Below are 22,149 nucleotides of genomic sequence, written 5' to 3' on the forward strand. Positions count from 1 at the left end.
GAATGCCCAGGTACAATCCATGGAATGCCCCTTGATACAAAGTAACACAAAGCAGCGCATAGCACAGCTTTGCCTTACTGTGGGAAGCTATGCATCACAAATCCTGATTTATGTTGAATAGTAAATTGCCAGCATAACAGTTTGCAAACCCGGTGCAAAGCATTAATAAATCTGGGTCTGGATGTACACAAAATGTGTAGGTGCATTAGACAAGCTGTAAATGGGCTGAAAGGGGACTTTATTTGAGTTCTGTGCACGGTGGTTAGGTTAAACTTGGGCTGCAGATAGAGCATAGTTGAGCTGTGTACAAGAAGTAGATTTAGATGTGGCCCGTGGAATAAATGCAACTGATCTGTGTTTGAGAGCTGCAGTGGTTGTATATTTCATGTAGACTGGCTGAATTTGAGATGTGGGCAAGCAGAGGACCGATTCTACACAAAATGAGGATATGCTACACATGTGGTTTAGTGAAGGTACCAAATCTTGAACCAATCCTAGCCAATTCCTGTTTTGTCTACTAGGTCTACCATTCTTCTCTGATGAGCCTCAGGACCTGCACGTTTTAGCCAACGCCCCCTTCAACCTCAGCTGTGATGCCCACGGGCCCCCCGAGCCAGTGATGGTGATCTGGCTTCAAAATGGGGCCCCCTTGAACTCACCAGTGGACCCCCTGGGACAAGTGCCTTCCACGCTAACTGTGAATGGTAAGTTTCTGAGGGGGCAATTGTTGAGTGTGATATTTTGTAAGGTAAGCCCTTTTTCTTTCATAGCATTTGATGCTATCTTTAGGCCACTTTAAAGCACTGATGGGAAAATGAATATAGAAAGGGAAGCATGGAGAGTAAGGAGGCAAAAATGTTTAGGAAAAGAGTCTGTGTAGGTAACTGAGACAAATGAACATGATGAACTATTATCCTGATGGCTTGTACAGCGTATATACCACCCTAAGTTTGTTTCAAAGCCCTATGGGGAAGGAAGTTACAAAAGGAATTTAAGAGGAAAGAATAGCCACCGAGGGTGGGGAGGGTGTAAAGAACTTAGGGTGTGAATTAAGAAGGGAATGAATGGTCAGAGATAAATTATGAAGATAGCATGAAAAATCTATGTTGGAATGCATCATTTTTGGTAAAAGATCAGGAAGACTTCCATCAAAGTTGTTAAGTATGTCCAAACACACATGATGGGTTCCATTCCCCACAGCCCATCAACGCCTTCTTGGCCAAAAGCAAAGGGCCCTTGCAAACTTTCTATACTCTCTGGGTCTCTCCAGAAAGAGACACAATGGGAGTTATTTACAACCTATTGTGCCGCTGGTGCGTCACTTTTTCCCATATTAAAAGTGACGCACCGACCCATTGTGTCTTTTGCAAAACCTCAGTCTGGGAGTCACGGGTGGCATGACAACCATTTTCTTGCTCCCTTCATTTGCCCTACAAAGTTGGGTTTTGGTTTCTCAAAGAAGCTGCCTGTCAGAGTTCAGGACAATGTGCTCAAAACCTGGCTATTCCAGAATATTTCCCTTTAATAGAGTAACTAAATAAATCTTCTGATGCTTCGGTGTCGCACAATCGGTGCTGGGATGCCTACAGGGAGCTATGTGCTCTATAAACGCTTTCTAATAATAATAACGTTCTCACCAGGGAACTAACGTGCAAGCCCAGCACCCCCTATTGTCAACACTGTTAGCAGCCTTATGCTGTCTTGCTCACGGCCCGGGACCAGGGTTCGAATCCCGGCGCGGCAGGTTTCTGGACCAGGGTCAGCGGACTCGATAATTCTCTCGCCTCGGTGCCCACTCTGATCAGCGATCACACTCGGCAACTCTGGGCATTAGCTTGCCTCATCTTCACTAACGGCCCCACCAGACTGCCGGGGTTGCCTGGTCTCACCCTGGAGATACCCATTAAGGGACCATCTCTCAGGGAAGCCAGGAAGGGTTTCGCAGCGGTCGAAGCGCCTTGGGACCCTCCGGGTAAGTAGTGCGCTATATAAATGCCTATACATTCTATACATTTACATGTGCCATGTCCAGCTGGTTACCCAACTCCTAGGCCTGACAGGGCTGAAACCTGGCATGATTGGAGGCAGACATTTGGATGGCATCTGAATGGTGATCAGGCTGGGATAAAACCCCTGATGCATTTGTCCCAGGGTGTGATCCAATTTCTGATGGTTCCAGTGGCGTGAAGTAAGATGACGGCACCCAGTAGCAGAAGGGTCACTGAGACCCTGTAAATCACAGCTACTCCGAGGCTTTAGTATGAATGGAGCCCCCAAAAGGGTGGAAGCCACTCTGCACAGCAGTGGACCCAGGGACCTGAGTTGCAGCCCTGGATGGTCACATGACCATACAGAACCTTTTGCGACCTACAAAAGGTCTTACATTGACACCATACATAAACCCCAAGGTTTTGGAGATTAACTAACTTTGACATCACAGCACCTATAAATCTTACTCTTCATGTCATCCTATGCTCTAGAATTTCTCCTATTGACTCCAACTTGAATGGCTTCATTGATTGTTTTTTTCTTTCACAATGCATATTTCCAGTACATTGCATATTAGAGTGATTGCAAGAGCGATTTATTTTCAGTAAAATCTGCAAATTCTGTAAATGGACATTGTTGATAGTTTAACTCATTAGTGTGGTGCCATTCTATACCCAACCTCACACTACCTAAAATACCTACTGCAAGGCGTTTACTCAAACACAAAGAACTTAGGAGTCCATTTTTGTTTCACTAGTGATGCAACAGTTCCAATGACTTGTCTGGAAACAAGGTAAAGGGATTGAGAGGGAGATCATGTATCTGGTAACACGCAGTCAAATCCCTGCAGCGAGACAAGATCTCACCAGTTAAATTCATGTAGCCAGTCCTGAATTTGCGCTGATAGTTGTAGGTGTTTACCACTGACACTCGTTTTGAGAAACTGGGGGGCAGATTTACAAGCCCCATGTGTCACATTTACGCCGCCCCTGCGCCACTTCTGTGACGCAGTGGCGGCCTAAACCATACACCGCGTTGTGCCTTATTTACAACGTGATGCTTCTATGCGTCACTTTGAAAAGTCCTGCGCAGCATGAAACCTGCGTTAGGTTTCATGTGGGCGTTCCGGTGCAGGGTGGGTGTTCCGTTGCAGGAACGCCTCATAAAAGTGACGCTGTTATATCTACAAGATTTCACGGAGTCAATTTTACGTCCATGCTACGTCTAAACCCTGCACCTGCTTGAAGCAGGCGTAAGGAGTGACGCATTATGTTAGGCATATGGCGCCCCTGAGCATTGCTGGAGCTGCGTCACGCTTGCGACACAACTCCAGCAATGCGCCGCCCTTGCGCCACAAGATGCAACACGTATCGCCCTATCCTTGCACCACGGTGCGCCGCATTGTAAATGCGACGCATTCGTGGTGGCGCAGGGAGGGAATTGCGTGTCGCATCTTTTCTGGCGCTTCCCTGCTGATTTGCAGAGATTTGCCAGAACTCATAAATCTGCCCCTAGATCTGTTTTCTCACCAGGCTTTACCAAAGTGCAAGAAAGCGGAGGGGGACATAAACCGGACAATGATGGAGGAAGAGAAGGAAAGGAAAACGGCAAAGGAAAAAGCAGGAATGAAGAAGAACCTCGAAGAGTGAGATAAGGAGACAGGAAGTGTAGGGTAGGTTAGGTTAGGTGGTAAAAAAAAAGAAAGAATGAGGCGGAGGCAAATCTAGGCAGTCTTGGTACTCGGCACTCCAGCGTTTAAAGACGGTGTTAGCAAGTTCCTCGTGGAAGTTTATTTTTTATTTTTATGAAGCACTGTGTTTAGCGTAGGTGTGGGCGGAAAATCCGTTCCGCTCGCGGATTTTGCGGATTTTCGGGAAATCCGCAATCCGCGAGATTTGCGAATTTCCCGCAAAATCCGCAAATCCGCGAGCAGCGGATTTTGCTCGCGCTGCTCGCACTGTTAGCGTGAGTTCGCGCCCCGCGAATAAGTGCGAAATTGCAGAAATACGATCTTGGCAAAACTGAAAGTAACTACTTACCAGGTTCAAAAGTTCAGGCACATCATTAGTAGCCATTTCCTGTAGGGCTTCCTGAGGGGCCCCTCCAGAGTTCAGTTGCCAGTTGAAACTATTATGTGACCCTGCTCTGAACCTCAGAATAGTTACACATATGCCACAAAGGTCCTGAATTACAGCTAAGGGAGACAAGCAGGAGCCAGGCTGGAAGTTAAAATCCATTAATCAGCCCCTAATTCATTATTGTCAGTTGGGGCAGGGCAGGTGTTGTAACTAATTTTGCAACAATGAAAGCACTTAGCAAGTGCAAAAGATCACTAATCAGGGCGCACTAAGGAAGCAGGTGCCAGCTAAAAAAATATTCTGTGACACATTAATCAGCCCCAAATTAATTCAGGTCACTTGAGGCAGGGAAGGTGTGCTTTGCTTTGCCGAAAATAATGTACACTGGACAACCAGAGGGTGTAGTGATGAAACAGAGGGTGGCATGGGTGGGCCAGAGGGTGGCATGAGTAGTCAGAGAGTGGCAGTGGTGACAGAGAGTGGCAGTGATGAAGAAGAGTGTCCCAAACAGGCTGGACACGTAGAAACAACAAGTTCGCAAAACTTGCGACCCGACAGGTAAGTTCGCAAATTGCGAAATTGTAAAAACCCTCGCGAACTGGCAGAAACACGGGCGAACACAAAAAAAAAAAAAATCCGCAAATTCGCGGGAATTCGCGGATTTTGCGGATTGCGAATCCGCAAATCCGCAAAATTCGCGGATTGCCAATCCGCAAAATCCGCTCATGCTTAGTTTAGCGTCGTCAGAAAAAGAAAACCAGGAAAGTCAGTGACTTTTGTGCTCAGCCGGCCCCACACGCTGGAAAGGGACGGGGTTCTGGGCGCTGTCACTCCCCAGCCATTCACAGGCCCGCGAACAGGTTTTATGGCCTCGAGGCCCGTCTTGACAGAAGCTGTGAATCTGTTTGTGGAGATCCTGTGTGAAAAGGCCATGTCCTGCCGGGGGCCACCCGAGTGCTGAAACATTTATTAGCCGACGTCTAAAGGGCCCAAATGCTTCTCTCTGCAGCTGTTGACTGTTAATGGAGACGTGTCAGGCTAGGCCTGCCTGGCACTGCGCGCGCACCTGCACTCTTTACCACGGCTGGAAAGATAGCTCAGCAGACTAATGCACCCATTTTAGTAAAGTGGAAGTCGCAGGTTTGAGTTCCACAAGATTCATTCAGCCCTTTATCCTTCAGAGGTTACCAAAACGAGTAACACTCAGTTATTTAATAATGAACTTGAATAAAATAATTTTTATTCGATTATACATCATAAAAATAAAAGATAAATAAATAATATATAAATCCACACAAATACATTAAAAACATAAAAACGTATAAGCCACCATAATGACTTCAGATCACAATTTCTAAAATTATCATGGAGAGAAACAAAGAGTAAGTAGAACGCTTTATAATTAAGAGAATGCAATCTGTTGGAAATTTGGCACAAATTATAACGATTAAAAAGTAATTAACGTGTTTATCAGTACCTGGTGCCGAGACTTATAGTAGACTGCAGTATGTAAGTGTAGCAATAAATATGATTCATTAGAAACCCACTAGGCACGTACTTCCTACTGCACTAAGCACTGCAGAATAATGTCTCTTCCTGGTGCAACAACAAGGACTATATTTACTCTCTGTTTACATATTTAATATTTATTTGGTAGCTTTGCAAACTGCCACACACCACATTTTGGTTATTTCTGAGCCCTATGGTGTTGGATGAAATTAGTATGAAGACATACTTAATGGAAGTTAGATAGGGCAAGTGTCCCTTCTTTTGTCACAAAACCCTGTTTTTCATTAAATTCAGCAGCACTTGAGTCAGAGTAGATCAGTTTTAAGTGATTTCTTGGGCTATTGTGATTTGCTTGGATTCCGGATTCTGGGAATTCTAAGGGCGGTAGCCTGGACTCCCCCGGCTCCCGCTCAGCGTCCATGTTTCAGTCCCTTAATGTTTCATTCAATGGCTCCATGTTTTGTACAGATTCCTTGCAAAAGTATAGTGTTGAGGCAATTTCTTCAAGTATCCCCAGCCCTTTGCATCAGCGCCTCATTTATGTAGTCTAGAGCATGGGTACTCGTATTCATTTGCCCAAGGAGGCACAAAGTTCGGTGTGTGGTGTGACCGAGGGCCGCACTGTAGCGGTAGGGGATCCTGGGTGTGTCAGGGATTGTTTAAGGAGGTCTAAAAAACATGTTCACTAAACATGCAAATATTTATTTATAGGTTAACTAAAGTTGTGGTTAACAAAGAGAGAGGTGGCCTGACAGTTCCAGGGAACCGAGCTCTTATAACCAGTAAGCAAAGAAAATATCCCCTGGAAGTAGAATCACATGCACTCTATTACTCACTCATACACTCTAATGACTATATAACAAAAATTACAGAGTCATAATCATTAGTGAAACCACGTACTATGGCATAAAAGACAAACCCCAAGCTGAAATGTAGTGCTAACACATTTTATTTATATATAAAAAAAAAACAAATATGCCTAAATCCAAACACATGTTAAAACCTTCATGAATCACCTGGGAAGATAAACATGAAGTAATTCATACACTTTAAAAACAAATTCAATACTTCTTATAAAAACGTTTTTCTTTTACATTAAAAACAAAATGTTCAGAAAAATGGAGCCCCATTAAGCACAGTTATCATATTCTGTTACAACCAAATGTGATCCAAACATAATATATTATACATAAACGGCCAGATTCATCAAGCTTAATTGCGCTCGCAAAGGGCCAGATTCTGAGAATCTGGCCCTTTGCGAGTGCAATTTTTGCATTTGGGATTCATCATCCCAAATGCAAAATTTGCTACTAAAGAATTCGCACATTTGCGAGGAATTGCATTTAAGGAATCTCTATTTGAGATACCTTAAATGCAATTCATGAACCATTTTAAAATTGCGAAATCGCAATTTTGGGCTGCTATTTACCGCAAGGTCAAACCTCGTGGTAAATAGCGAAAACTTAGAAAAATGCATTTAAATGCATTTTTCTAAGTTGCATGTTACACACACACATGTCCTTTGGACATGTGTGTGCGCAACACCAATGTAGATTACATTTCAGGGGTGCTACAGGGTGTCCTTTGGACACCCCCTGGCACCCTTGAAATCGCTTCCTTATTTGCGATTAGCTAATTGCTAATCGCAAATAAGGAATGACTCCCCATTCATTCCTATGGGCCTTTAGGCCCATAGGAATGAATGGGGCCCATACGAATAAATAGGGAGTTATTCCTTATTTGCGCTTAGCAATTAGCTAATCGCAAATAGGGAATCAGTGGGAATCGCAAATTCAATTGCGATTCCTACATGAATCCCGTTTTGCGAGTCCTTAATAGCGAATCCTTAAAATTCGCTATTAGGGACTCGCAATTCCTTACCTTGATGAATCTGGCCGTAAGGTCTTTGGTAAAAATATTATTCTTATCCAAACATCCCTTGTCTGTTGGATTCTTTGTGGAAAGATGTGCCGACGCGTTTCGGTGGTATTGGAGCTTGTTTAAAAAAAACACCTTTTTCAGGACAGTATTTTTAAGAGGGTTAAGTTTCTCCACGTTATAAATATCTTACCTATATGAGAAAAGACAGGTGTCAGCCAAGCCTCAGACAATATATATTCTCATATCATATACAGAATTGTTATTGTCACATTCCGATTGTCTCTGTACCGTATATAAACCGGTGTTTAAAATGACATCTCCCTCTAGGCGCCCACTCGCCCCCTCCCTTATTATACTCTCTTTCATCCCATACTTAAACATTCTCACTCAAATTATACCTCTTCATGCTCATTTTACTGACCGTGACAACTGAATAATTAGCTCACGCGGTCCGAGAGTATATTATCTTATTCATATATCTTTTCTTTTGAATTGGCACCGGCACCCAGTACAATCTATGGCCGGAAGTAGAGGATAAAGAATAAAAGAGTCTTCTATTAATTATTTATAGTTTTCTGAATGGATAAAAATACTATCATCTTAACTACTCCCTCTCACCTTCTACTGTAGGGCTTGATATCTGAGAGATGCACCAAACCTTATTTTGTGTCTCCGCTACATGCCCCACCTTTCCTTCTTTTCGGGTAAACACAGTGCCGAGTTTTCTCTGCTTACTGGTTAACTAAAGTTAACCGGTGCAGCACACCACATTAGTTACTTCATTTAACCTTAAAATAAATGTGTTCCCGTTTATTTTAATTTTTTTCTGAATATTAGTGCTCAGCAAGTAAACAGCAGCTTGTGCTACCAGATCAAAAGGGCCGCAAGCGGGCCTTGGGATGTACTTTGAGTATCACTGGTCTAGGGGACTCCTTACTGTAGTCAGTGGATCTCCAGACCAAGCTTTAGTTATGGCACGTTCTGGGAGCCCGTTTTTGTAGCCTTTGAAGCCAATCAATACGATTCTAAGGCAGTCAACTGTTAATGAGTTCCAATAATATAATTATGCCGTAGCCAAGTGTTTTTTTTTTCCATTTGGTGATCAGTTTGTAAAAGTAGAAGGGGTTCTAGGCAAGGTATGCTGCAGATAGATGGCCTTCACAACTGGATTGACTTATGGGATAAACAGGAGCTCTGTGTAGAGGGGAGCATCCTCATTCCTCCCTTTCCTTATGCTGGATGGAGGTGTTGCCCAATGCCTAATTTGTCCTGGCTGTTGCTGGCGGGGGACGCTTGCAATAAGAGATCTGTACTTATTTGTCATCATCAGACTTTGACTTAAAGAAAGAAGGAAAGAAAAGATAGGGGAACACTGAGGCACAAAAAAGAAAGTAGGCATTAAAATGTACCCGCAAGAGAGAGATAAAGAAACAGGAAGTGCAGGGTGGTGGAAGAAAAAATCATGAGTTGAAGTCAAGACTAGACAGCTGCGGTATTCGGCAACCCCAGTGTTCGGTAGTGCTGGTGGCCTGCTTCCATAAACATGTTTGCCAGCAACTTTTAAAGCACTACCATTATCAAATTTAAAAGTTACACTTAAAAAAATAAACATTTTCTAACTGATGTCTATACTCTTGCATCGTTTGCCCTGACATATTTCTTTAAGTCTAAACAGAAACCATATAATGGCGAAGTTCACAACCTCAGAAGTTTATCAATTTTACTAAACTTTCTCTAAGGGAAAGATTTCCCATGAAAATGTGTTTTGGAAGACTTTTCTCCACAAAAGGCACTCATGGGAAAATTCTGCCACAATAGATAAATGTTATTTTAATATGAAGCCTACTTCTTTTGGGGGGAGGGTGGGCTCACTCATTTTTTTTAAATGGGCGGCTGTATTCTCTAGCTAATGTGGTGCTCCCTGGCAAGAGAGGGTGCAGGGAGAACACACTCCAGACAATCCAGGTTTTAAGACACAAGGCACCCGGTGTCTTCCATTGAATGTCTTACCGTTTGATAGAAAGTGGCTCAAGTGATGTCCGCTCCAATGTGTATATACTTCAGTCAATGCAGTGTTTTATTTTACAAGGGGTCTCTGGTCGTCTCTTCCAGTGACTGTTTTGCCTTTTGGCAGAAAGGGACTGCAGTGATTGTCTCCTCCAGTGAAAGCTACGTCTTGTAGCAAGCGAAGGCGGAATTAGTTAGCAGGGGACGGCTCAGTGCGAGTGTCCCAAGTGCTGCACACTCACTCGTGTTCCACAAAACCGTCTCTCTTTGCCTTTGGCACTGATCCTCAGGGAAAGACTGTTACACAATAACACACTAACAATCTACGAGCTGCATGGCTCTGGCAAGGGTTCAGGAGCTGTCAGCCTGCCTTCTGTTTGCTACCGTCCAGGCGAGGACCTGTTTGCCCGAGATGACCGGGCCCTCCATTGTGGAACTTTCCAGAGCTGCGGTCTCTAAAGAGCCCTTGTTGTGTGGCAGCAGCCATTGTTGGCTCTTCTGTTCAGAAGGCCTTGCTCGCTATGGGCGGCCTGGAAGAAAGAGGCAATAGAGCAGAGAAAGACAGTGCTGGAAGAAGGCGCGGAGGACGACAGGAGAGGAAGTGTGACCAGCTAGCGCCATATCATCACATACAAGGTTTCCAGTCCTTGGCTTTGAGCCTACAAATCATTGGTATCAGGAGTGTTAGTCTAATGAACTCAATAGAAGACACCTTAGATTTCACATACAGCGTGCATTTGTGTTCCGCTTTCAAGCGCAGAACAGTAAACAGTGTCTGTGATGGCAAGGAGTGAGGTGGCCATCTTAGGGAAAGGTAAAGAAAGACTATGCGGAAGAGAAGGATTGAGGTGTGAAGAGCACAGAGCTCTGAAGTTTCCCAGATAGAGTTGTGGGTATGACCGAGTTGTGGGTATCACGTCCGTTCTGAGAGTTCTCTTTGCATTCTGGGACTTCTGGTCTCCGTTTTAAAATGGCATAAACAGTACTACATGTCTTAGAATGCAAACCAAAAACCTGCCCTGGAAGATCTATTCAGGCTTGGGAAATGTGAGACTTTGAGAGGTAGGTGGAGGGTTGATAGAAAGAGAGATACAGAGAATGTGAGATACAAAGGAGCCGGAAGCAAGTTAGAGGGATGGCAGAACCCTCAAATTTCGAAAATCCATTTATGCGTAGCTCATCCACTTCAGAATTTTTACTTTGCATTCTGGGTTTTGTAGGTCCGATTTTATAATGGCATAAACAGTAAGACAAGCCTCAAAACATAAACCAAAAACTTGAGGTTTATGAGTTACTCATGCGGTCTGGAAAGGAAAGAGGGAGAGGGTAACTTGGAAACGTGTAGGTGTGCGGTTAGTTTATATGGATTACTGAGGAAAAAAGTTGAAGAAACCGTATGGATGGAGGCCCCGGGCAGTTCAGATTCGACAAACCAATGCAGTTGAAAACGTCAGCCTGTTCCAGAGGAGTGCCTTGAGACAGTTTGTGTGTTGACTTCCAGAGTCGCAAGGAGGCCTAATAGTTTCCAATTAGGTGCTGCTAATCTGTTCTCCTTTTGTGTTGTCTCATTTTGGATATTCCGATAGCCACTACTTGGTGGTTTCACAATTCTGAATTTCCCCTTTGCAAAATGTTCATAACACAGTTTTTTAACTGCCCCTTAGGGTTAGCCGTCAACGCCTCATCTCTTCAGTCTTGGCTGGCCTCCATTGGCATCCACTGAGTCATAGAATACTGTTTCATACCGTTAAAGGTTCTGCACATCAAACCAAAGGCCATTCCTACTGTTCACTTAATTTCATGGCTAGTAAATTAAAACACTACAATCCAACTCATAATCTGAGATTTTCATTTAGTTTGTTTTAAAGGGCAGAAATTGAGAAGTGAATGCCATGGGGCTTGCTATCTAATATGCTAAACTTTTGGATATGTTTACCATGGTCTCTTCAAGATCTGGATGAAAACCAATTATTCATCTTGTGCGTGAAGATGCTTGTTTCCAAATTACACTGTTAGAAGTGCTGCCATCTCTGATGGTTCAACTTCAGTTTATCCCCTTGAAGCCTGTCTAATCCTTAGAAGATGAACCGCCATGTTATCAATTGAATCACGGGCACCTAGATCATACTCACATTTTACATACTCTGCAAAGGTGGGAAATGTACTTCATGTCCATGTGTCGCCTATACGGACCATCTTCTAAGAGCAATGTGTGGAATTTTGAAAGCCTGGGTCTAGGAGAGAGTAGATGTAGGACAGAATCAGTAGACAGAGAGACCAAAAATATGGAATCGAGGAACAAGAAGGAGAAAAGGGGAAGAAAGAGAGAGAAAGGAAGACATTAAAAAATGCAGGAGAAGGAAGGCTAGGAAGTGGAAGGCGGAAAGCGAAGAAGAGAAAGAGTTAGGAGAAGAAGGGTGAAGAAGCAGAGAAGAGGGGAAGAAGGGAAATAGGGGGTTAAGAAGGAAATGAGATGGGAAAGATGAACCAAGTAAATCTTTGCCTCTTGCCTGCACATTAGTTTAGTCTCTCTGTGTGGGAAATGCGTGATAAAAACTGGAGGCATGTAACCCTTTCCCAGCTGTGAACAGTGACTTCTCTCTCTCGGAAAATGGCCTTGCAGATAATTTCTCTTAAATTGTATCTTATTTGTTTCCTGTCTAAACTGCAGTCTTAATGTGTGCTGCCGGCTCTCCATGGGCACATTTGTTTATTTGTTATTACTGGAGTTGTGTGGCACAGGAGCAAAGTGGAATTGTGGGGGTAGCAAGGAAGGTCCATCAAAGAAGACTGAAACACTCATTTATGGAATATTGTATCCATACTTATCTTAGCAAGCCCCTTGGCCACCCCATAGATCTCCAAATGGCTTGTTATATTCTCACTCTCCCAGTCAAATGCCTAAGATCAGTCTCTGTTTCCAAGAGCCAATGAGATCTAAGTACCATCAGTGGGTTCATTCTACTGAGGCATCACCATCTTGCCGCACATCAAGAAGGATAATATCTTGTTCACTGGGAAGAGCACACCTGTTTCCATATGAAACTTATCAGTGACGCCTACACAACAGCCTTACTCTCTACCGCGCCACGCTCTGAGGCAGATTAGCAGCACCAAACCATAACCTAATACATACATATACTTTATGTCTCTGGAGGGTACATTTCCACAATATTGAGTATTTATCATGACCTCCAATAATATGTGGAAGAGGAAATCGACGGCCACCATATCGTTAAGGCAAGTAAACATAAGTATGTTTTGATTTACTATTCTTAACTCCACATCTCTTGACCTTTACAATCTTTATATTGTACATAGATGTGTTGTTAGGAATAATATATAATAACTTATCTTTATGTACTTACCTTAGCATTATAGTGGTAGTCCATGCCCTGCATTCAAACTTTTTGGAGGGCATTATTTTGTTACCCGATAGAATGAAATACGTTCACTCTGGAGCAGTGGTTCTGAACCTTTTGGCTTTGGTGGACCCCCTTTTAATCACTACTGGAATCTGCTCTAGAGGAAGAAACTCAAACACAAGACAGTCTAGAAGAAGGCCACTAAAATGATGAATATTTTAAATTATATGAATTTATATATTTATTGGATGAAGGAAGGTTAAGAGGAAATACAATGGTGCAAATTTAATAATGCTTAAAATTGACGCTATAATAGTGGTAGCTGATATTAAGTGTAGGCCGATAGTTCTGTAGTCGATATTTTGACAGTCAGTCGTATTGGGTGACAGTGTCGCATACAACATGGAGTCACTGGTAGCGATGTTCAAAGTTATTTTTTTGCTAGGGAAGCTTTACGGAGTTCCTTTCACCATTTATGAAGCTTGCGAAGAATCACGATTACAGTCACCTTTGCTCACGCAAAGTTTTTCTGTGTTTTGCGACATAATTTTAACTGTCCTGCAGCAATATACTTTTCCCTCAATTTTTAAATTTTCAGGCTGGACCATGTGTGCAGACTATTTCTCTGCATGTTTACCCTTTGCTAACCTTTTCTATGCACCAATACTATTTTCCGCAAAGAAATATATTTTATTTTATTAATGTCAAATGAAGATCTATGAGGTATAAATTCTTGCAAAAGTCAAGTTTTTCATTCAAAAGTCTAAAAGTGAAAAGCTTTGTAACCGTGGAGGAGTTGCAAAGATTTACATAACCATTTGTGAGAGGGACTAAAACGTTTTTCCCACCCCAAGAGCTCTGGCAGCTATAAAAGAAGCGTAAACGCAACATTAGAAACATTACAATAGTGTGTTAAAAAAAAACACCCACACACACAAAGAAAGACACATCTTTGCGAACACGTTGTCCCAAGAGACATGAGGCCAGCTAGCGCCCGTTAAACTTGAACCCCGAATGTTCAAAGATCTCAGTAGCTTTGCTATTGAAAATCGTCTCTGTCTAACAGTTTAGTAAGAACGATTCAATTTTCTGAGTTTTAGAGTTCGTGGTAACAAACACAGCCAATCCATTCATCCAGGCCGATTCTCGCTCCGAAGGGAAAGTAGGCCGTGGCCTAACCCTAGTCCCCTGTCTCTGCACACTGCCTTTGTTTCGCCCTTTCTTCCCCCAACAAAGGGGCCTGTGAAGACTGTGGGTTGAACCTTTCCCAAACTTTTGCGCATGCCAAACCTCTCAGGAGAAATCACTTTTTTTTCCTTTTTTTTTTTGCACAGGGCGACTTTAGCTTCTTTGTTCCCTTGTGGCTTTGTCAAATTCTAAACGCCGCAGACTTTCTTCCACTTGGTTTTGTTTTGTTTTTGTGTGCCTGCCCTGGCGACATGTCGCAGTTTGCATGCACAGTGAGCCAAGAGAAAGGGGGGAAACGGGGTGGAGGCATAGAGGGAGGGGCGGGCCCTCCAAGATCAAACATGACTGCGGGGCGTGGGAAACACACGGGACCAATATTTATGTATCTCTTGGTGGGAAGTGGAGACAGGTTTACCTTGTGCATTACAGGTTTATGAACCACTTAGCATTTCAGGCGCTTCCTAATTGGCTGTCTGCTGCCTGGAGGGTTTGGAAAATAAAGCCAATGTTTTGTTGATAAAGACTTACTTTAACCAACTTTCCATGAACTTTGTTTGGTTCAGGCACTGTTTTAAACCTCTGCTTGTGGGTCAGCAAGTTTTAAGTGTCAAATATCCTACCGTTTTAAGTGCTTGCCTGCAGGGCCGGCTTTAAAACTGGTGGCGCCCTGTACGACAATGTTTGTTGCCCCTCCAGCCCCCCCCCCCCCCCATTGACCACCTCTGCCACGGATTCCCTTACTAGCACCCTTTAACAGGACCCCTCAAGTTTCCATAACCACTGTCTCTCACATTCATTTAGTTTTTTAGCACCACTCATAGTGTAAGGTGTCAGAGCACTTTCCATCACACACACACACATTGCACAGAGACAATCTTAGGTGTGTAAATCAGTGTAAAGGAAATGTTACATTAAACAGGACTACAAGGTGTAGTGTAGGAGTGACATGCCCACCATACTGGTAGGCAATATAGTTTAAGTCCTTATTCTGGAAAAGCCCAATTCAGGATAGTAAACATAACACAATTGTCAGGGGTTCGTTCTTCAATAATAAAAATTGTTTTATATCCAAATGAACCCTTTTGGCGAGATTAGGGTAGTGAAAGACTGGGAAAAAACATGTAGCTTTAACATATGCAGATTGAATGCAGCTCTTTGATGACAGTTAATAGCTCAATGTTCTATATAAGGATTTGGATTTATAAACTGTAGTAACAAAAGGATCTCTCTGGCAGAAGCAGTAACTCACTGACCTATTTACATTATGTCACTTTGTGATCTGCATGGTACACGTTCTTAGCAGCAAGCATTTTAATCCTCTGTGCTACCTTAACCCCTTGTGTGCTCGTGATGGAACCATTCCGTCACAAGCCTCGGGTGGGCTGTGCTGGTGACGAAACGGTTCCGTCATGGCCCGCTCGGTGCGCCTGCGCGGCGCGAATTCCGCACCTGCGCTGAGCGTTCTATTGGGCGGGCGAGCCGTGACGGAACCGTTCAGTCACAAGCACAGCCCACCCGAGGCTTGTGACGGAGCGGTTCCGTCATGAGCACGGGAGCGCTGTGCGGCCCCCCTCCCCCTTAGCACTGCAGCGGAATAGCCGCCGCAGCTAAGGGGTTAAAATGAGTCAAAATTTCTACTAGACAATCCTCTGGTCTCTTTCAAGGAAGACGATTAATCTCCAGAGTTATCTTGACATTTTAATTGATGCCAGTAATGCGGTAGCAGGTGTTTTTAAATTGATAATATACTCGCAAAAAATAACACCCCCCACCTCAGCACCCGGTGCGGTGGCAACGATTCATCGCCCTAGAGCCGGCCCTGTGTGCCTGCCATTTTGAGCCCTATTGTGATTACATATTCGTATTTCGAAACAATAATGACCTCAATAGTATCTACAATATTGATTTCGGTGTATTCCTATAAAATAAAGAAAGCTTTGTCCGCCTTCTCATCTCCTGGGAATTAACAGTTTGTTTAGAGTCTCATGTGAACTATTTCCTCAAACGCCTAACGCAATCCACTTTGATTTGGGATTATAGAAATGAGCAACAGTATTATGAAAAATATTTTCATCACTTGTTCACTGCCTTGGCATTTGTATCATGCTTCTGGTAATTTATGCCAGGCCACCACAACCACTGCCACCATACATATGCCTGATACAAAAACAACGGTTTTTGCCTATATCACCCTCCTATACCTGGGCAGAGAAACTACATATTGCGCAGAAAAACTGGTATAGAGGAACAAACATCTAACTATTCATTTCCTTCATCATATGGAACATCAAATTAACCTATGAATTGTACAATGTCCCATTTCAATTTGTAAAGGACCAATTAAAAAAATACACATACCACAATAACTTTTTTTGAAAAAATCAATAATTATTTTTGTTCGGACGGTAGGAAGTTGATTTTTTGTTCTTTTTTTGTGAATAAAATACACATATATATACATCAACATAATAAACGTATATAGACATAAACAACATTTTTGTTGCCTATACCCACTTATTTTTACAATGAATCAGTGCTCGCACACTTGATCTAGACAATTCATAGTGAGGTAATCCTCTCTGCACATGAGGTTTCGACACCTCCACAAACATTTATTGAATGTGCCTTGAAATACAATAATAAACCATAAATATTCAAGCAGGTACAGTGCTTAATTTGCAAAAAAGATAATTGCAAGATCTCTCGTCAAAGCTATAAGAATGGTTTGTGCGGCAGGTAATATTTAAAAAAAAAGTATATTGAGTTAATAATTAACTGTTGCTGTATTCATCTCTAAATAAACCAGACAGCGCCATCTAGTGGCAGACTGTCACAGGCCTCAGTGCTGACAATCAAGTGCTGGTTCTAAGCACCGGAAACCACAGGCTCAAATTAAGCACAGAAGCAGAAGGCTTTCTTTAGTGAATTGGGATTCTCATTGCTGTTAAATGACTTCGTGGAATGGTGACCTTCCAGCGCGCCTTTTTTTTTCTTTAGGAATCAGAACTTTGCATGATGGGTCTTGTAGTTTCACTTCTTCCATTATGATGTCTGGATAACGGCTAGGCCGGTTGATCTCAAATCTGGGGTACCGGGTTCGAGTCTTGGCAATGATGCTCAACATCCTGTGATTCTGGGCAAATCTCATAACCTCCCCATGCCTAACAAAAATGAATGTGACTTGTGTAATGCAACTGGTGCTCGTGTAAAGCGCTCTGATATCTTCGGGTCAAGTTCATGCTATTTAAAACTCTGGAGATAAAAAAAGAGATGGACCACTTGGTAAACATATTTTCTGGATTCGGTAAACACTATGCTTGGTACTTTATACCATGTGTAGCCAGTGAGTTAATAAACCCTTTTCTTCTGTAACCCATCATGATATTCTCATGACTGAAGGTGTTTACCATCTGGTACCTTAGTAGTTACCTTGGATGGTTCATCTAAGAGTGGATTGTCTCTATAATCGTATGCCCTAAATATTAAATCCATCATTCTAATAAGTGAAAATTGGCATCCACACTGCAGTCTCAACTGAGAGGCTCATTACTGGATAGGTTAAAAAAGGGAGCTCACTCTTAGGCGCAAGACATGACACTGGCATGGTGAAGGCTCTCATGAATGTGCTAATTTGAATACCTAGGCATACCCTCCCTTTTTACTTTTCAAGATTCTCAAATACGTAATTTACATTTTGATCTATAAGGTACCTTGGTACAACCAAGAGACAGCCATGGGAGGGATAACATCTGAATCACTGGAAAGGACATAGGGAGCAATTTTCTGAGCTTCACCTAACATGTGACTGACTCTGCCCCACCCCTACCTGGCTTCCATACTATGCTGCTTGTTGGGAAGTCCTGTCTCAGAGACGTTTTAAGGCATTGGCAATATGGGCAATTCCCCACCTTCCACAGGGCCACTCTCTGTACTTCTGCTCTTTTGTACTTCTTTCTATTTCTCTATATCCGCCTTTAACATATAATTCAAGATTGTTTGGCATCATGAGGCTTCATTTAGAAGAAAATGGTTATTAAAATGTAAAAATTTTCGAACTGGGGCCTCAACATATTTCTTGCCTGGGCCCCCCAAAAAAATAAGATGAGAAATCTCCAGATTTCCCTGCCAGTTGCTCTGCCTCTGTGTGTGGCAAGAAGGATTAGACAGTTCCGTGGACTAAAATTTGGAATCAAGGGGATGAGAGTGTGGTTTTCCGGCTTGTTTGCATACCCCAGGGATATTTGTCTGGGATTAGAAAGCGGAAACCTCATCAGAGAGCTTCTTGATCCCAAGCTTTCTAAAACAAAACAAGACCAGGTTTTGAACAGCTTACGGACTGAGGCGAAGGCGCCAACAAGTCAGAAAAATGTTTGCAACTCACTTTTGGAAAGTTGTTTTCAAGGTGATGATGCTGCAACGTAAATAGATGTCCTGTCTTTCATACAGACCTTAGTATTTGGATTTTGAAATCTTTTTCCTTATTTTATAACTGAGCTCCAATACCTCAATGGTACATTTGGGTCATCTCTCAAACTGGTACTTGGGGACGCTTTTGCCACCCACACACTGAATTCTCAATGCAGTAGAGCTCTGTATTTGTGCTACTGAGCCTTATAGCTTCCTAAAAAGAAATAGTGTAATCTCATTATTAGTGCCAGGGTGCCCAGGTCCTAAAAAGCTGACAATGATGCAGTCTTCTCTCTGTCTTCACCACAGTTTAGGTACTGTGTGACCAAGACGCATGGGCAAGAGGTAGGTTAGAACCTCTCATCCTTATCCTCTCTTCTGATGATAGGATCGGCTGAGGAGTTAAAATGGCAATCAGTAGCATTAATTCACCTCCCAAGATGGTGACATTTTATTCTGCCTCACAAAAACCTCCCAATTATATATCTGAAAGATCTGCCCTTCTAAGGTGACTACTCAAGAAAAATGTTTCTGGATACAGAATTGAGAATGAGGGACAAGTGGAGCAGTACCTGGTGTTCTAACCTGACGGCCAGGGTTCGATGGACACTTGTAGCAGAGCAGTGGGAAATGTCAGCCTGAGGCAGTTGGGTACTGATGATCCTTTTACTGCTAAGAAGAGTGGTCAGGAGCTGCTGTGGAAACTTGCTGCCATGTAAAGGAATAATAATCATCCGTTTGTGGCTGTAGAGACTTGAATTGAGCAAGACACTGTGTGACGATGATATTCCTGGCTTCAGTGTTGGCATGTGATGCAATCAGGAAACGTACCCAGGTGTCCCCTCTAGGGGTGACATCGCTGATGTGAGTGCTGCTCATGACCGATACACTGATGTACTGTGGTCCGGCAAACCTGGATCACATTCAGACGCCATCTTAAAGTCAGGCAGCGATATCCTTTGGTATCACTATTGTGTGTTACCTTGCCACTTGAACACAGGTCTTGCTGTGAGGTAAGTATCAGAGATGCAGATTGATGAAGCTGTATTTGAAAGCCCAGGGATAGACACTGCAGCGTTCTCTGTAACCATACTTACCACGACTAACCAAGTAATCACGCTGCAATATAAAAACTAATTGTTTCTGATTTCTCTGTGTCATCTAACCCGCTTAGCCATAAGTACCTTCCAGTGAATTTATGAGTAGAGCTACACTCTAAAAATTACTTTATTACTTCTGTGCATTTTAGACTAGGATTGAGAATGATAGGATGAGGAACATTAGCAAATCTGTGTGGGAGTGCCCGAGATAAAACAGGAAACTTTAACCAGGCACAACCAAGGTAAGTTATGAAGATTTCACGCTCTGGATTATTAGAGCATTCAGTAGGCCATGGCTGAGATGAGTTTGATAATCATATGTTGTACTGTACTGGTCTAGTAGGAATGATGCCAGACCTGTCATGAATGTGTGTTTGTCAATGATTTAAAGAGGTCATCAAGTAAATGATGTCACAATTGATCTAAAAAGCCCTGCTGACATCATCAAACAAATCGACATTCTCGAACACCTACTTTTGGGGATTATTAGAGAGGCAGAACGCAGCAAGGATAGCTGCTTTTTCTCTACACTGAATGGCCTCTTTAACTTTGTGATGAGGGTTTTTGACTATAAAATGCTGATGTAAATTACATTTTTCATTGACATGCATTGGACTGGATGACTATTTTGGAGAATTTCTGATGAAATGTAGAATGCAACTCTAACTCTTTTCACACTATTTTAATTCAAGCAAATTTACATTATGCAGATATGCACCTCATATTTAATCAAATCTCATTCATTTATGCATCTCTTTTGGTGTTCAGGTTGTGCCAACGTTTTGCCTTTGGCACTTTGTGGTGTGTTGCATACAATTAAATATACATTGGTAGTACTGTTTGGGTGATGGCGTTGTTGGTGTGCGCTGTTAGTAGGCCTGATTTTTAGGTCTAGGCTAGGCAGCGTATGCGCTGTCTTAAAGAGACATGTTGTGTTTATTCTGTGGTCTTCAGACTGTCCACAGGCTTCCTATTTTCACACTCCATCTTCTGTCTCATATTCTTTGTCACCATTTGTACCTGGCATGCCTCTTCTTGTGTTTAGCCCTCCCCTCAGAGAATGGACTCAGTACTTGTAAACATCTGCTGCTCCTGTTTTTACGACCATTTAATGGCCTACTTTTTTTGTCAGCACTTTACACAGTGCTCTTACCATCTCCGTCTTATTCCTCCCACCCATCCACAAGTCCAGTCCACAGATCACTCCCTCCTCTGTCACTGCTTTTCCCTTCTCTGCTGCTTTCTGTTTCTGCCACCCCCTCCCTCCCATCTCTGCTTGTTCCCTCCCACCTCCTGGTGCTTTCCCAATCCACATATTACCCCCAACCCTGACCCTGTCACTGCTTTAAACCCCCATCGTAGTCTTTTTTCATTCTAGTAGATGACATTGTTCTGCCTTTTATGTCTTGTTAGTATATAGCTGACATGCTGATTGAAACGTGTGCACGCCTGCTATTACTTCCAGTACATGTAGTCTGTTATTTTTCACGTGTTTGGGTACTAGATGTGTGTGCATGTTTACACCAAACATGGTTGTTCAACAATGGCATTTATAAATGGAAAATCAGACCTCCAGGGAACCAGGTACGCGTTAACAAAGAGCGTGCCGTAGCATCTAAAGTAACTGTGTCTCCTGCTGTAATGGCATTGCCATGTTACTCCTGTGCGAAAATGATTGATATGTTCGTGTTTTACCTTTTGCTTCTCATTTCATGGGGTGGGACTCTATTTCTTCAAATTTCTCCCGTCTGTACACTTTCCTACTTTTTCGGCTTTCACTTGTATAGTGTTTCCATGTGCCATTGTTGCTTAACTTGAATTCTCTTCAAAGGAGCCAGGCTGGGTCTTGATGTCATCAAGGTCTGCCTGCCCCTCAGTGTCCATAGCAAAAGTAGTCCTTTTAATGTGGTTGCGATGCAATGTATTTCCTCATGTTTACTACTGTAAACCAGCCTAAGACTGTGATTCTTTCAGATTTTTTTGTGCCGTTTTGCATAGCTCCAACACCATCCAAAGGTATTGGAGCGCTTTACATTAGCCTCAGCTACGTTTTTTTTGCAGTTTTTTACAGTGCCAACACCACCCGAAGGTATTGAAGCACTTTACATTAGCACCAGTTACTTTACAGAAGGACACATTAATTTCTGTAGGCACAGGGAGATTACGTCATTTGCCCACAATCAAGGATACTAAGCTGATGCTGAAACTCGAAACCGGTTTCCCAGCACCATAGTGGACAGCTGTGGCCCTTAAGCCGCTTCCTCTCCAAGCGGATCCCACATTGTCTACCTATCCTCGGCCTCAGTTGCACATTTTGTGAATACTGGCTAATGACTCAATCACCTGTTGCTCCCCGCATTTGCTGTTGGTTGCCCATACACCTCCTGCCCGTCGCTGCTTGCCCCCGCTGAACTCTGTTGTACAGAGGCCCCTTTCCACTGACTCTGTTTTTCATATTTTTTTATGCAGATGTATGTAGCGCTGACACCACATGAAGATCTTGGAGCACTTTACAGAAGCACCAGTTACTTTACACAAGGACACATTCCTTTTTGTAAGCACAGCGAGATTAAGAGATTTGCCCAAAATCAAGGATGTTAAGCCGACGCCGAAACTCAAACCCGC

At 42.9% G+C, this 22,149-nt stretch overlaps 1 protein-coding gene across 1 annotated transcript in view; it reads left to right on the forward strand.

The window, feature by feature from the left end:
* Positions 1–22,149, forward strand: part of AXL (AXL receptor tyrosine kinase) — a 225,797-nt gene that overhangs the window by 64,643 nt on the left and 139,005 nt on the right. Inside the window, exon 4 of the mRNA XM_086938617.1 lies at positions 522–704. Within this exon, the coding sequence (XP_086794743.1) occupies positions 522–704 (183 nt within the window). The remainder of the gene's footprint in view (positions 1–521; positions 705–22,149) is intronic.

The sequence above is a fragment of the Lissotriton vulgaris genome, chromosome 9 (genome assembly GCF_964263255.1).
Source record: "Lissotriton vulgaris chromosome 9, aLisVul1.2, whole genome shotgun sequence".
Classification (NCBI taxonomy): Eukaryota; Metazoa; Chordata; class Amphibia; order Caudata; family Salamandridae; genus Lissotriton; species Lissotriton vulgaris.